The sequence below is a fragment of the Mobula birostris genome, chromosome 4 (assembly GCF_030028105.1).
Source record: "Mobula birostris isolate sMobBir1 chromosome 4, sMobBir1.hap1, whole genome shotgun sequence".
Taxonomy (NCBI): Eukaryota; Metazoa; Chordata; class Chondrichthyes; order Myliobatiformes; family Myliobatidae; genus Mobula; species Mobula birostris.
In genome coordinates this window covers 9,915,836-9,932,225 of record NC_092373.1, presented here as the reverse complement: position 1 = coordinate 9,932,225, position 16,390 = coordinate 9,915,836, and the positions used below count along the sequence as shown (strand labels likewise).

Below are 16,390 nucleotides of genomic sequence, written 5' to 3'. Positions count from 1 at the left end.
CATAACTTTTTTAGTTGTCTGCTGTTGATTTTTAAAAGCTTCCCAATCTTTTAACTTCCCACTAATTTGTGCTCTATTATATCTCCTCTCTTTGACATTTATGTTGGCTTTGACTTCTCTTTTTTTGGTTGTCTCATCTTGCCTTTAGAAAACATCTTTGTCTCTGGGATGTATGTATACTGTGTCTTCTGAATTGCTTCCAGAAATTTCTAACATTGCTGCTCTGCTGTCATCCCGCCAGTGTTCTTTTCCAATCAATTTTGATAACTTCTGCCTCATGCCTCTCTTTACTCCACTTCAAGAGCATAAAACCATAAGACATAGGAGCAGAATTAGCCCATTCAGCTCTGCCATTCCATCATAGTTGATCCCAGATCCCACTCAATCCCATGCATCTGCCTTCTCGCTATATCCTTTGATGCCCTGACCAATCAGGAAAGGATCAACTTCTGCCTTAAATATACGCGCGGACTTGGCCTCCACCACAGTCTGTGGCAGAGCATTCCACAGATTCACTACACTCTGGCTAAAAAAATTCCTCCTTACTGTTCTAAAAGCACATCCCTCAATTTTGTGCCTGTGCCTTCTAGATCTGAATACCCCCACCATATCCTTTCCATATCCACACTTTCTAGTCAGTATCTACAGATTTCCTCCTGTTTTAGTTCTTTCAACATTCAGTAGGTTTCAATGAGATCCCCCGCATTCTTCTAAATTCCAGTGAGTACAAGCCCAGAGCTGCCAAACACTCGTCATATTAACCCCCTCATTCCCAGAATCATCCTTATGAACCACCTCTGGAATCTCTCCAATGACAAAATATCCTTTCTGAGATATGGGACCCAAACTCTTGACAATACTCCAATTGTGGCCTGACTAGTGTCTTATAAAGATTCAGCATTATCTCCTTGCTTTTATATTATGTTCCCCTTGAAATAAATGACAACATTGCATTTGCCTTCTTTACCACAGACTCAACCTATAAATTAACCCTCTGGGAGTCTTGCACGAGGACTCCTTCGTCCCTCTGCACATATGATGTTTGAACTTTCTGCGCATTTCGATAATAGCCCACTCAATTGTTCCTCTTACCAAAATGCATTATCATACATTTCCCAACTGTATTCAATCTGCAACTTTTTTGCCCATTCTTCCAATTTGTCCAAATCCTGCTGCAATCACATTGATCTCTCAGCACTACCTACCCCTCCACCTATCTTTGTATCATCCACAAACTTTCACACAAAGCCATTAATTCCATTATCTAAATCATTGACAACCAAATTGTAAAGTAGTCGTTCCAATACTGGGGGCTTTCATTTGGTTCCTGGAAACTTAAAATTTAAAAAAAGCACAGATGTTGTAAATCTGAAATTTAAAAAAAAATGCAGGAAACTTTCAGCAAGGAAGGCAGCATCTGTGGAGAGAGGAGCAGTTAATATTTCAAGTTGCAGACAGTCCATCAGAAATGATACACAAATGATTCCGCAGATGCTGGAAATCTGAAGCAACAGCAGAAAGCTGCAGGAGCTCACCGGTTAGGCAGCATCTGTGGAAGGAAATGGGCAGTCGACTATTCCGGTGGTTACGGCAACTGTCAAGTTCCCTTCGCAAATGCTGCCAGGGCCGCTACATTTTTCCAGCTCTTAGTGTGTTGCTCTTTCATCAGAATTTTCGTCTGTAAGTTAAAAAAACACCTATTAATGTTCACTGTTATGCTGACCTCAGACCAATAGAACAGGAACTCTGCTATCGTGCCCCCTTTACGCCAGACACAGTGCTTGTAGGGGAATCTATCTTGCTTTGTTATGTACTTATTCCCTGGAGAAAATTTGATACCGCCGCTGAATGTGATGAAAATGTAGGAAAATTGGTGTATAGAAAAACTCTAAATGCAGCTTACTTTAATTGCTTTCTCCAAATTGTGCAGTTTAGAAAATTATATCCCTCTACTGAGTAAGGAACCTCATAGTTTATCAACACTTTGTCCCTGAAGGTGATACTAAGTTTGGGGCAAGTATTAGTTTCAGAATTAGAATTCCAGTCAGCTCTAATATCACTGACATATGTCATGAAATAAGTTATGTTACGATAGTATTACAGTGTAATTCTTAAGTACTGTAACTTACAAACATATACATATAAGATAAGTAGAGCAGAAGGGAGCAAAAATAGTGACGACATCTTCATGAGTTGCTTCATTGTCTGTTCAGAAATCTGATGGCGGAGGAGTAAAAGCTATCTCTAAAACATCGAGTGTGTGTCTTCAGGCTCCTGTACCTCCTCCTTGATGACGGTAATAAGAAGAAAGCATGTCCTTGGAGATGAGGATACTTAATGATGGATGCCCCCTTTTGGAGGCATTACCTTTTGAAGATGTCTTCGATGCTGGAAAGGATAATGCCCATGATGGAGCCGGCTGAGTTTGCAACCCTCAGCAGTATTTTTTCCTGTGCAAGTGGCCTCTCCATACTCGATTCTTAATTGAATTACTCATTGACTTTCAGCTGAAACAACACAGACAAACTACTGGAGGAACTCGGCAAATCAGGCAGCACCTATAGAGGGGAATGTACAGGCATTTTAGTGTGTCCTGTTCAAGTGATTTCCCCGTCTGTATAATCTCATATGTTTATTGTTTTACTTTTTTTTAAAAATTTAGACATACAGCATGGTAACAGGTGTTTCCGTCCCTTCGAGCCCATGCGCCCAATTACATCCATATGACCAATTAACCCGTACGTCTTTGGACTGAGGGAGGAAACCCACATGGTCACGGGGAGAGTGTACAGACAGCGATGGGAATTGAATCTCGGTCGCTGGTGCTGTAAAGCCAGGCGCTGACCGTTGTGCTACCATGTGTCTTTCAATCAAACATCGCTTCCGTTTGCAGTGCATAACTTCTGGCGTTGTCTGTCTGTCTCGCAGTTTTGATTTCTCGCAGTTCCAGTTCGCCCAGACCATGATTTACACCATCGAGGAAATAAACAGGAATCAGACCCTTCTGCCCAACATTACCCTGGGATACCAGATCCACGACGGCTGCGGAGACCCGGCGATGTCAACCAAAGTGACCACGCTGTTTATTAGCGGACAGGAGGAGACCCTCGCCGACCTGAAGTGCAAGACTACCGCCAACATCCCGACCATAGTTACGGACGCGGAGTCCATGCAGTCCGTGGCAGTAGCAAGAGTCATTACCCCCTTCAACATTACGATGGTAGGAAACTCAATAACCTCTTTTTGCACTCTGGAAATATTCACATCTATTCTGGATGTTTCAATTCATAGAATATATCATAAGCGAACACAGACAGGTAATTGGTACACAATGTTGTGCCGAAATTATTAAAAGAGCAATTAAATGCCAAACTAAACTGATCCTTGCTGCCTACATAAAGTCCATATACTTTCAGTCATGTACCCAATAAAGTGGCCACTGAGTGTATGTCTGCTGAGTTGGTCTGCTGTAACCCCTCCTCTTCAAGGTTTGGTGTATTGTGCATTCAGGGATGCACTTCTGAATACCACAGTGGTAATGCCTGGTTACTTGAGTGTCTGTCACCTTCCTGTCAGCTTGAACCAGTCTATGTCCATAAAACATAGGGTAGGATTAGGTCTATCAGCCCATTGAATCTGCTCCATCATTTCAACGTAGCTGATCCATTTCCCTCTCAACCCCATTTATCCTGTCTTCTCCACTGACTTGACATCTCTCAAGGTGTTTTTGCCCACAGAACTGCCACTCACTGGATTTGTGTGTGTGTGTGTGCTTTTGCACCAGTTACTGTAAATTCTAGAGACTGTGCATGAAAATCCCAGGGGATTAGCAGTTTCTGAGATACTCAAACCACCCCATCTGGCACCAATAATCATTCCACAATCAAAGTCACTTAGATTACATTTCTTCCCGATTCTGTTATTTGGTCTGAACAACTGCCTTCTCCCCGTACCCTTCGATGCCCTGACTAATCAAGAACCTATCTATCTCTGCTTTAAATGCACCCAATGACTTGACCTCCACAGTCACTCGTGGCAACAAATTCCACAGATTTACCACCCTCTGACTAAAGTAATTTTCTCCCCTACCATAAGAAATAACTTTGCCATATCTAATATTCAGAATGTTTCTATGAGATCCCCCCTCATTCTGCTGAACTCCAGGGAATACAACCCAAGAGCTGCCAGATGTTCCTCATACGGTAAGCCTTTCATTCCTGGGATCATTCTCGTGAATCTTCTCTGAACCCTCACCAACGTCAGTATATCCTTTCTAAAATAAGGAGCCCAAAACTGAACCTCAACATCACATCCCTGCTCTTATATTCTATACCTCTAGAAATGAATGCCAACATTGCATTCGCCTTCTTCACCACCAACTCAACCTGGAGGTTAACCTTTAAGGTATCCTGTACAAGGACTCCCAAGTCCTTTTCCATCTCTGCATTTTGAGTTCTCTCTCCATCTAAATAATAGTCTGCCCATTTATTTCTTCCTCCAAAGTGCATGACCATACACTTTCCAACATTGTATTTCGTTTCCACTTGTTTGCCCATTCCTCTAAACTATCTAAGTCTCTCTGCAGGCTCTCTGTTTCCTCAACTCTACCTGCTCCTCCACCTATCTTTGTATCATTGGCAAATTTAGTCACAAATCCATTAATCCCATAGTCCAAATCATTGACATACATTGTAAATATCAGTGGTCCCAACACTGACTCCTGTGGAATTCCACAGCCAGCTAGAATAGGATCCCTTTATTCCCACTCTCTGTTTCCTGCCCATCAGCCAATGTTCCACCATGCTAGTAACTTCCCTGAAATTCCATGGGCTGTTATCTTGCTAAGCAGCCTCCTGTATGGCACCTTGTCAAAGGCCTTCTGAAAATCCAAGTACACCACATCCACTGCATCTCCTTTGTCTATCCTGCTTGTAATTTCCTCAAAAAAATTCCACCCATCCAACCTACTCATGGACTGTCCCATGTCCATCAGGGAGGAGGCTGTGTCACATCCATACCAGGACCACCAGGCTCAAAAGCATTTTCCCAACCAGTAATGTTGATTTACACATCAACACCCCGCACCACCACTATTTTGCAATTCTCTGTCAGAATCACCTCATGTATAGACACATCTGTGCCTACTACCACTTAATGGACGTACAATCAATCTTTGTACAGTATATAAGCTACGTACTAAAGTCTATTTGTTGTATTGTTTCATTCTCCTTTACACATATATAATGGAAATTACATTAAACAATCTTGAATATCAAAAGGCTTCCATGGCGAGCCTCCACACATTAGATACTGGGGGGAGATTTTTAGTTAGAGAGGGGCATAGATAGGGTAGGTCGTAAGAGTCTTTCCTGAGAGGTGAAATTGTCAAATATGGCTGAGTGTGCACTTTAACTGGGCGGGGTGGAGGTTTAATGGAGATTTACCAGGCATATTTTCTTTTTACGAGGAGAATGCTGAGTGCCCTGAATGTGTCAACAAATTACCAAACGGAAAACAAACCCCAGAACAATACCTCACCATACTGTTTGCTCTTTTTTTGCCCTATTACTTAATTCATATACAGAGATATGTACACAGTTTGCATGTATGTTTCTTTGTCTATTTTCTGTTTGTTTACTTGTCTATTTATTTATTTATTATTTTTTTCTCAGCTCAAGCTGATAAAACCTGAGGTACAGGCATAGCCGAGCACACTCAATTGTCAATTGCTAGGAACTTTCAGACTATTCCAGTGCTGTTTAGTATTGTGGCTTTCTGAAGATTTACATAGATATTGCTGTGTAGCCCTAATTGTTTCATGCTATTGTGTCGTGCCTTTGGGATGACACCAGTTGCAGATATTACTATCGAGGCAATGTATACCCTGTCCATGTTCCAAAGTCTTTCACTTTCCTCTTTTAATTCAGCATATTTGTGGCGTTTTTCACTTCTTGATTTCTGTAAGTTCTGTGTGTTTGAAATGGCTGTATCTATTAAGTATGTTGTTCTTGCTTGTTTATCCTGTATTATTATATCTGGGCAGTTATTATGGATTTTCATCTGCAATAACTGATTGGTCATAATATAATTTGTGTATTCTAAAACTGGATCAGGCTTGTATTTATTATTATTTTATTATGATTATGAGGACACGCAGTCCCCTTTTATTGTCATTTAGTAATGCATGCATTAAGAAATGATAATATGTTTTTCCAGAATGATATCACGAAAACACATGACAAACCGACTTAAAAACTAACAAAAACCACATAATTATAACATATAGTTACAACAGTGCAAAGCAATACCGTAATTTGATAAGAACAGATCATGGCACAGTAAAAGTCTCAAAGTCTCTCGAAACTCCTATCATCTCACGCAGACGGTAAACCTCCAGCGCCGCCAACTTGCTGGTGCAGCATCCTGGAAGCATCCGACCACAGTTCGACTCCGTCCATTCAAAAAACTCCGAGCCTCCAACCCACCTCTTCGACACCGAGTGCCGAGCACCATCTGTACTGAGCGCTTCGACCCCGGCCCCGGCAACAGGCGATATGCAAAGCCGAGGATTTGGGGCCTTCGTCTCCGGAGATTCTTGATCGCACAGTAGCAGCGGCAGCGAAGCAGGCATTTCAGAAGTTACTCTAGATGTTCGTCTGTGCTTCTCATGGCTGTTATTATCATCATTATTATTATTATAACTAATAGTAATTATTTTTGTATTGCACTGTCCTGCTGCTGCAAAACAACAAATTTCAGGACCTACACCAGTAACATTAAACCTGATTCTGATTTTGCCTAGGGAAGTGGTGGAAGTAGATATGACACTGGCGATCACAGGGCATTTAATCAGGCACATGAGCAGGCAGAGAAAGGAGAGGTAGAGACTACGTGCAGGCAAATGGCATTCGTTTAGATTGGCATCCTAGGGTCATACAGATAGAGTGGGCCGAAGGGCCTGTTCCTGTACTGTACTGTGCTCAGTTCACTGCTGTCAGTCTGTGACCTCCCTGCTGAATGTCTGGGTGGTTACTCCTTCCCTGGTCTACATTGCCTGACTCCTTGTGTCGACCTCTCCTTTGCCTGCCTCAGCGAGTTGTCTCCTGTTCCTTATTTACACCTTTCGGTTAGCAGGTTCTTCTTGGAGGCACAAAAGATTGCAGATTGTGAAAGCCAGAGCAACACACAGTCTGCTGGAGGATCTTAGCGAGTCGCGTGGTGCCTGTGCGGATGAAGGAAAGGAACCAGCAACGTCTTAGAACAAACCCCTGCTCCAGCTTGCAACCCGAAACGTCAGCAATTCCTTCAGCAGATTGCTTGTTGCTTCAGATTTCAACATCTGCAGTCTCTTGTGTCTCAAGGTTCAACAATAGAATGTCATTTCCAATACTCGGGTGTAAAGGAGAACGAAATAATTCTTACTTTGAATCCAATGCAACAGAGAAAAACACAATAAGGTAAAAGCAACACACAGAAAATGCTGAACGATATCAGCAGGACAGGCAGCATCAATAGAAATGAATGAACAGTCCTCGTTTCGGGCCGAGACCCTTCTTCAGGACTGGAGAGGAAGAAGGAAGACACCATAATGAAAAGATGGGGGGGCAGAGGGAAGGAAGGTGGCTCGAAGGTGATAGGTGAAGTTACATGGGTAGGAAAGGTAATGGGCCGGAGAGGAAGTAATCAGATAGGAGAGGAGAGTGGGCCATAAGAGAAAGGGAAAGATGAGGGGATCCTGGGGAGGTGATAGGTAGGAGAGAAGAAATAAGAAGCCAGAATGGAGAATAGAAGAAGAGGGAAGGAAAAAGGAAAATTTATTAATTTTGTACTGGAAGGAGAATTCGATATAAACAGCACCAGGTTGGGGACTACACGGATAAAATAAGACAGAGAACACAATAAATACATAAAATAGCTTACCTACATTGGTTCTACACCCATAAAGTGACTCTAGGCACAGGAGTGTCTGTACATAAGGTGACTGACAGGAAATGACAAAGTAGTGGTGGTTGGGGGTGTGGAGGGGTGGGTTAGTGGGTGGAGGTGTTGGTCAGCCTTCCTGCTTGGGGAAAGGAACTTTTCTTCAGTCTGGTGGTCCTGGTTTGGATGTTACTTAGCCTCCTCCCAGATGGAAGTGGGAGAAAGATTCCATGAGCAGGGTGGGTGCCAGGGTTCAGATCCAATCTTCAAACTTCTCATTTCACTTTTGCTCACACCTCTAGTTTAGTTATTCCTCGGCATATGACTACCTCAACAACATGTACGAGTTCCCAACCTTTTTCCGAACCATTCCAAACGACTATCACCAGGTGGACGGTCTAGCCCAGCTTGTCAAGTACTTTGGGTGGAATTGGATTGGGACGATAAGGAGCAACTCCACCTATGGTGCCTTGGCCATGGACGAGATCACCAAGAGCATGCAGAGCCTCGGCATTTGTATCGCATTTTCGGCGGCGGTGCATAAGACTGACTCCAAAGCCAAGCTTCAGAGCCTCATCAACATCATCAAGCAAGCCAGCACGAAAATCGTTGTTGCATTCGTTGCTCAGGCAGACATGGCTGTTCTGCTGCGGGAAGTTGTCCGCCAGAACGTGACGGGGATCCAGTGGATTGGTAGTGAGTCATGGATCACAATGCCTAACCTCTCTCCTGAGGAAGCGACTAGATTCCTGGCTGGGACAGTGGGCTTTGCCGTCCCCAGGACCACGCTACCAGGACTGAAGGAATTCCTCCTTCAGGTCCATCCTTCCAAGTATCCAGGGAATGTCTTCGTGACCGAATTCTGGGAAACCACCTTTGAATGTTTCTTCGAGAAGCCGGAAAACTACAGTAGTTCGGAGAGTGGGGCTCCAGCTAAACTGTGCACTGGCGAGGAAAATTTGGAAGAAGTAGATAACCAGTACACAGATGTGTCGCAGCTGAGGATCGCGTACAATGTCTACAAAGCGGTGTACGCAATAGCACATTCACTAAACAACATGCTGGTGAAGACAAACTTTACCTTCTCGCGCCTTGACCTATGGGAGGTAAGATGTTTTAATTTTCCAAAGATTGTATTTTTCATGATGTTTTCATGTGCATTTCTAGAAAAAAATATTCCAACTCCTTCGGCCCATTGTCTCCTCCACTCTTACCTCCCAGCCTCTGTCACTATTCCCACCCTCCCTTCCTCCATCTGCCCATCACCTCTCCTCACCTGGATCCACCCATCACCCCCCAGCCTCTGTCACTACTCCCACTCTCCCCTCCTCCATCTGCCCATCACCCTCCTCACCTGGATCCACCCATCACCTCCCAGTCTCTGTCACTATTCCCACTCTCCCCTCCTCCATCTGCCCATCGCCCTCCTCACCTGGATCCACTCATCACCTCCCAGCCTCTGTCACTATTCCCACTCTCCCCTCCTCCATCTGCCCATCGCCCTCCTCACCTGGATCCATCCATCACCTCCCAGCCTCCGTCACTATTCCCACTCTCCCCTCCTCCATCTCCCATCACCCTCCTCACCTGGATCCACCCATCACCTCCCAGCCTCTGTCACTATTCCCACTCTCCCCTCCTTCATCCACCCATCACCTGCCAGCCTCTGTCACTATTCCCACTCTCCCCTCCTCCATCTGCCCATCACCCTCCTCACCTGGATCCACCCATCACCTCCCAGCCTCGGTCACTATTCCCACTCTCCCCTCCTCCATCTGCCTATTGTCACTCCTCACCTGGATCCACCCATCACCTCCCAGCCTCTGTCACCATTCCCACTCTCCCCTCCTCCATCTGCCCATCACCCTCCTCACCTGGATCCACCCATCACCTCCCAGCCTCCGTCACTATTCTCACTCTCCCCTCCTCCATCTGCCCATCACCCTCCTCACCTGGATCCACCCATCACCTCCCAGCCTCTGTCACTATTTCCACTCTCCCCTCCTCCATCTGTCCATCACCCTCCTCACCTGGATCCACCCATCACCTCCCAGCCTCTGTCACTATTCTCACTCTCCCCTCCTCCATCTGTCCATCACACACCCCTTCACCTGGATTGACCTTTGCTCTAAGATGGGCCCACCATCTGGACCATGCCAGTTACCATCCGGCAGGAGGTACAGAAGCTTGAACTCCCACACCACCAGGCTCAAGAATAGCTCTAATTTGTTCTAATTGTGCAGTTCCCCGTAAAATGTTTACATAGTTTAGTGTAGCTGTTAACGTAACACTATTACAGTGCCAGTGAAGGGGGTTCAATCCCTAAACTGTCTGTAAGGAGTTTGTACCTTCTTGGCATGTGTTCTCTCCAGGTGCTCCAGTTTCCTCCCAAAATCCAAAGGTAGAGTTAATAGGTTAACTAGTTACAGGGTGTCAATGGACGCCATGGACTTATTGGGCCTGAAAGGCTTGTTACCATGTTATATTTCTTTGAAGAATGTGTAGTTTGTTTTGCTTGTGAATGCTGATAATCTGTTATTATGAGCCTGTGATGCAGCTGCAAGTAAGTTTTTCACTTCACCTGCTCATACACAGACTTGTGCAGATGGCAATTTCAAAGTTAATTTATTATTAAAATACATATACGTCACTCTATGCAACCCCCAGGATTCATTCTCTTGTGGGCATTCACAGTAGATACAATGAAACACAATAGAATCAATGAAAAACTACACAATCAGACTGACAATCAATGTGCTAATGACACCAAATTCTGCAAATACAAAAGAAAGACAAGATCTTGATAACAAATAAACAGATAAGAATGAATACTGAGAACGAGTTGTAGAGTTATTGAAAATGAATCCATTGGTCCATAAGCTAATGTCCATAGACTTTGAATTTGACTTTGACTTTCACTTGCAGCACTTGCTCTATCCTTTGCTTCATCATTTTGTAGTTCAAAGTGCAAAGTAAATTTATTATCGAGTACATGCTCTATATGTCACCGCATACAGCCCTGAGGTTCTTTTTCTCATGGGCATGCTCAGCAAATACAATAACCATAATAGAATCATTAAAGGACCACACCCAACAGGGCAGACAACCAGTGTGCAAAAGGCAGCAACCTGTGCAAATGCAAAAGGAAAAGATAAATAAATAAACAAACAAACAAACAAGCAATAAATATCAAGAACATGAGATGAAGCGTCCTTAAAGTGTGTGCACAGGTTGTGGGAACATTTCAATGATGAGGCAAGTGAAGTTATCTCTCTGGCTCAAGAATCTGATGGCTGAGGGGCAATAACTGTTCCTGAACCTGATGGTGTAAGTCCTGAGGCTCTTGTACCAATTTCCTGGTGGCAGCAGCGAGAAGGGAGCATATCCTGGGTGGTGGAGGTCCCTAATGATGGACACTGCTTTCCGGCAACAACACTATAATGGCTACATCCCACCTCTTTCACTCCAGAAGAAGCGTCTGGACCAAAACATCAACTCCATTTCTCACCTCAGGTGCCACTCCTGACCTATTGAGTTCCTCCAGCAGATTGTTTGTTGATCCAGATTCCAGCATCTGCAGTCTTCTTTGTCTCTTCTGTAGTTTTTAATTATTGCAAGTCATCCCAGACTTTGGATTAATTTGTTGTTTTCTAACACCTGGAAGGGAAGTTCATCCTCCCCATTAACATGGACCTGCCCTTGATAAATTGGGTACAAAAGTCAAAGTCAAGTTTCCATCTATGCACAGATGCAATGAAAAACTTGTTTGCAGCAGTATCACAGACGTATAGCACCATATACGCAACACTCACGAGGGAAGTATATGTTTTATAAGAAACACAATTAGAACGAAAAAAGTCCATTGTAATGGTGGTTGCTCATCATGTCTGCTGCTGGCTGGAAATTTGTGCAGGGAAGTTGTTGAAGTGGAAAATCTGTTGCACTGGAGCAGTTCCACTGTCTTGACCTCAAAAGTCCAGGTCCAGTGGTATGAACAGTGTCACCTACTTGGGACTTCCTTGGTTGTAGAAGATGAATGACCAGGACATTTTCTGTTCCTTGGCATGCCCTTTGCTCTCCACAGACAGTTGCAGTGCACCTTCCAGGGTTTTGGATCTCATTGTAGATCTCATCCACTCAGAGCACTGGATCTGACTTCACATGTTAGGACAGGCATGTCCTTTTCTCAACCAGGGTATGAGGACCCTGGCTACCCTCACGGGCTTTAGCCCGCCTGTCAAAGCAGTTTATTGGGGTGTGGCCACTGTCACATATAAACAGCTACTTGGAGTCACAAATGAGAGCTGAGTGTCTGCTGGGGACTGCTTCAGAATGGACATGACAAGCCCCTTCACCAGAGGTGCTACCCTTCCCTGGAAACCCCGTTCAACCCTCATTGTAATACAAAGTGGCCAGAGTGATCACAGTGTTGCTGTAATGATGCAGCGATTAGAGTTGTGCCAGTGGGTTCAAGAAACAAATGGCTGAAGGGAAATAGTTGTTCTTGAATCTTGGCTCTGCAGCTGAGGTGCCTTCCTGTATACCTGGCATGAAATTCCTTGAAGGAGGCAATCTTGCAACACTTCAGTGTTAGACTTCAGCATCAGACTGTTGCTTTGTTAGATGCCACCACCATCATCATCAATATCATTATCATCAATATCATCATCATCATCAATATCATTATCATCAATATCATCATCATCATCATAGAAACATAGAAAGATAGAAAATAGGTGCAGAAGTAGGCCATTCGGCCCTTCGAGCCTGCACCGCCATTCAGTATGATCATGGCTGATCATCCAACTCAGAACCCTGTACCTGTCTTCTCTCCACACCCCCTGATCCCCTTAGTCACAAGGGCCATATCTAACTCCCTCTTAACTATAGCCAATAAACTGGCCTCAACTGTTTCCTGTGGCAAAGAATTCCGCAGATTCACCACTCCCCGTGTGAAGAAGTTTTTCCTCATTTCGGTCCTAAAAGGCTTCCCCTTTAACCTTAAACTGTGACCCCTCGTTCTGGACTTCCCCAATATCGGGAACAATCTTCCTGCATCTAGCCTGTCCAATCCCTTTAGAATTTTATACGTTTCAATAAGATCCCCCCTCAAACTTCTAAATTCCAGCAAGTATAAGCTTAGTCGATCCAGTCTTTCATCGTACGAAAGTCCTGCCATCCCAGGAATCAATCTGTTGATATGCTCTGTCATGTGACATGGGCAATCATGGTTTTTGACCATGATTGATCTTGGCAAAGTTTTCTACAAAATTGTTATGCCATTTCCTTCTCCTGAGCAGTGTCTTTACAGGACCTGTGCCCCAGCCATTATCAATATCCTTCAGAAATTGCCTGACTGGTGCCAGTAGTCACATCGCCAGGACTTGTGATATGCACCAGCTGCTCATACGACCAACCTGCTCCCATGGCTTCATGTGACCCTGATCAGAGGTGAGGGGGGGCCAAGCAGGGGCTACACATTGCCCAAAGGTGCCCTGCAGGCTAGCAGAGCAAAGAAGCACCTTACACCTCCTTTGGTAGAGACGTATCTCCACCCCGTTACCCGTGATGCCATCACATGAGTGTAAGCCCAGCTCCTATGTCATTTTGGGTTGACAGGAGCATCCAGGGAATCCATGAGCTCAACTTATTTTATAAAACAGTCTATAAAAATAACTAAACACAACAGCTGCTGGAAATCCGAAATAAAGTCAGAAAATGCTGGAAATTCTGAGGAGTCAAGTAGCATCTGCAGAGAGAAAAGCAAACAGCGTTTCAGGTCCAAGACCTTTCATTGACAGATAAAGCAGCCTAATGGCAATCTATTGACGACTGAAGATAATTCAGAATCATTCCCTACATATTATCCCAGAGTAGGTCTATGGAAGCAGTCCCCAACCACCGGGCCGCGAGGAAACGATATGATTTGGCGATATGAGTCAGCTGCACCTTTCCTCAATCCCTGTCACGCCTACTGTTGAGCTTGAACGCATGCGAGGTCATTACCCGCGCGTCATCCATGTCAGCACGGGAAGCAGATCAACTCCTCGAGCTTGCAAATGACGACGGGCTGAGAAGTATGTTTGACATAGCCGGCATTCTGGATCAAAGTCAAGGCTAAATATCCTGAGATAGCCGGGAAAGCACTGAAAACGTTGCTTCCGTTTCCAACATATCTCTGCAATGAATGCAACGAAAACTAAACTGCGGAATAGACTGGACATCAGGAACCCCCTTCGAGTATCGCTGTCTCCCGTCACCCCTCGATGGGACCGTGTTGTTGCAGGAAAACAAGCCCAGGGCTCCCACTGATTCAGCGATATTGGTGTGTTGCAATGATTTTGTATGTTCATACAGGGAGAATATGTGCTGTGTGTTTAATATCCAAACGTTACTTAAAATGTTATGATGCTATTGACTTACTTATAATATAATAATTATATAATAATTACAGCACGGAAACAGGCCATCTCCGCCCATCTAGTCGGTGCCGAACGCTACTGTCACCTAGTCCCACCGACCTGCACTCAGCCCATAACCCTCCATTCCTTCCCTGTCCATATACCTATCCAATTTTTCTTTATATGATAATGTCGAACCTGCCTCTACCACTTCTACTGGAAGTCTGTTCAACACTTTGTTCAGCTCCCCTGATAATTGACTTACCGCTATATTCATGCGAGGAAAATATGCGTTGTGTGTTTAATATTAAATTCGTTAGATAAACCCTTTTAGAAACGAAATTGAGTATATTAGCCACTTATCACCGATATTCCGGTCGTGATTAACACCCCCCCCCCACCCGAACAGAATCGCCGAAAACGATCAAGAAAAAAGGGGTACCAACATGGTCACGCATGCGCACTTGTACCCGCGCAAGGCTTCATGGTCATTGTAGTCTCGTGGTAAACAACGTATATGACTGCTACTTTTGTCCGTTGGCAACCCTATCCGCCCCCCCGGGTCGGCTGGTCCGCAAAAATATTGTCAATATGAACCGGTCCGCAGTGCAAAAAAGGTTGGAGACCCCTGGTCTATGGGATAGGGCTGATTAATAGTTCCGCACAGACTAGATGGGCTGAAGGGCCTGTTTCTGTGTTGTAGTGTTCTATGACTCTGTCTCTATAATGGCCAATTTTGGTGGTGTTCCTGGTGCTCTGGGCGGAACCAAATGCAGAATTCATTTAAAAATTGGATTTGCGTTTATGGGGTTTTACTGATCCTCATAAAAGTTACATGGAAGATTAGGTGGAAATTTGATGCCAAGATTTATCAGCTGCAACCTCCATTCCAGTGCCAGTTTCCTCTGTTAGGAGAAGAAGGTTCATACAGAAGTCTTTTTGGGGGATTAAATTCCTCCAGTCTCACCCAGACAGAAATTTGCTCCCCAAAGTGTGCAGTTGGCAATCCCAGTTCAACGGCTCCTCTCCAAATCCTACAAACAAAATTGTCACATACACAATAAATCTCAGTCTTGTCTCCTCCTTCATATCTTCTCATGATAGTGAAGATCTGCTCTTGAAGTGATCCCCTTGCCCTGATAATTTTACATTCCTTTCAAGTTCCCCAAGGTCCGACCACTCACTCCACCAGGGGCGATACACAGCACATGTGTTTCTGGAATGTGGGCGATGACCGGACACCCATTCATTCATTCATTGAGAGAATGGACAAACTCCTCACAGACAGCACAGGAGTGAATTCAGGGAGCTGCAACTGGCAATTTAGTGCACATTCCAATGCTTAACCGCAGTGTTGCATTGCTATGAGGGAGAAATTAGTGAGGATATAAACTGTTCTTTAACTTTTGCAAGGATCTTCTCCCTCTTTCTTTCTGTTTAGAGCTTAATAACAAATGTTGTATATTTCCAGCACTTTTTCTCAATCTTATATTCAGTCTATAACTATGGTGTCTTACAATGCTAAAGAAGGCATGTAGTCTATTGTGGCTGTACTGATGCAATAAGGAGACATTGGTATGACTCTACACTTAGTCATATTCCCACTGACTTTCTCCATTTGCAATGTTCTTTATCCAACCTGCTTCCAACCTTCAGATCACAGTGTTTGTAAAGTGGGATAAGGAACTTATACATAAGTTCCATTGAGGTTCCTTGAGGTTTACATAGCCAGGGGTGGTAGTGGGGATAAGCTCCCGCCACCAATTAAATGCTCCCAATGGCATGCATCTCAAATAGCCTCTGACAACCAAGTCCAGGTCCTGGCCTTCTCACGTGGCTTAACTGCTAACCATTTCTACTGTACAGGAGAAGGAGCAAAGGTGGGCTACTGGTGCCTTAAAACCAGTTGCTTTGGGTAGATTGTGCTTGTTAGCAGCTTTTCTAGGAGAATGAAAACTCTGATCTCAATCCTCCACTGCCTTGGGGCTCTACCCACTCATGGGGATGGCTTCAGGAGTAAAACTCAAGGGAAAATCTGGAGCTAGAATCCCTCAGGCACTTTGAGTTCA

General features: G+C 44.4%; 1 protein-coding gene across 1 annotated transcript in view; it reads left to right on the top strand.

Moving 5' to 3' along the window:
- LOC140196972 (vomeronasal type-2 receptor 1-like) overlaps positions 1–16,390 on the top strand; it is a 40,322-nt gene that overhangs the window by 10,562 nt on the left and 13,370 nt on the right. The window contains exons 3-4 of the mRNA XM_072256908.1: positions 2,945–3,220; positions 8,223–9,026. Coding sequence (XP_072113009.1) covers positions 2,945–3,220; positions 8,223–9,026 — 1,080 coding nt within the window. The remainder of the gene's footprint in view (positions 1–2,944; positions 3,221–8,222; positions 9,027–16,390) is intronic.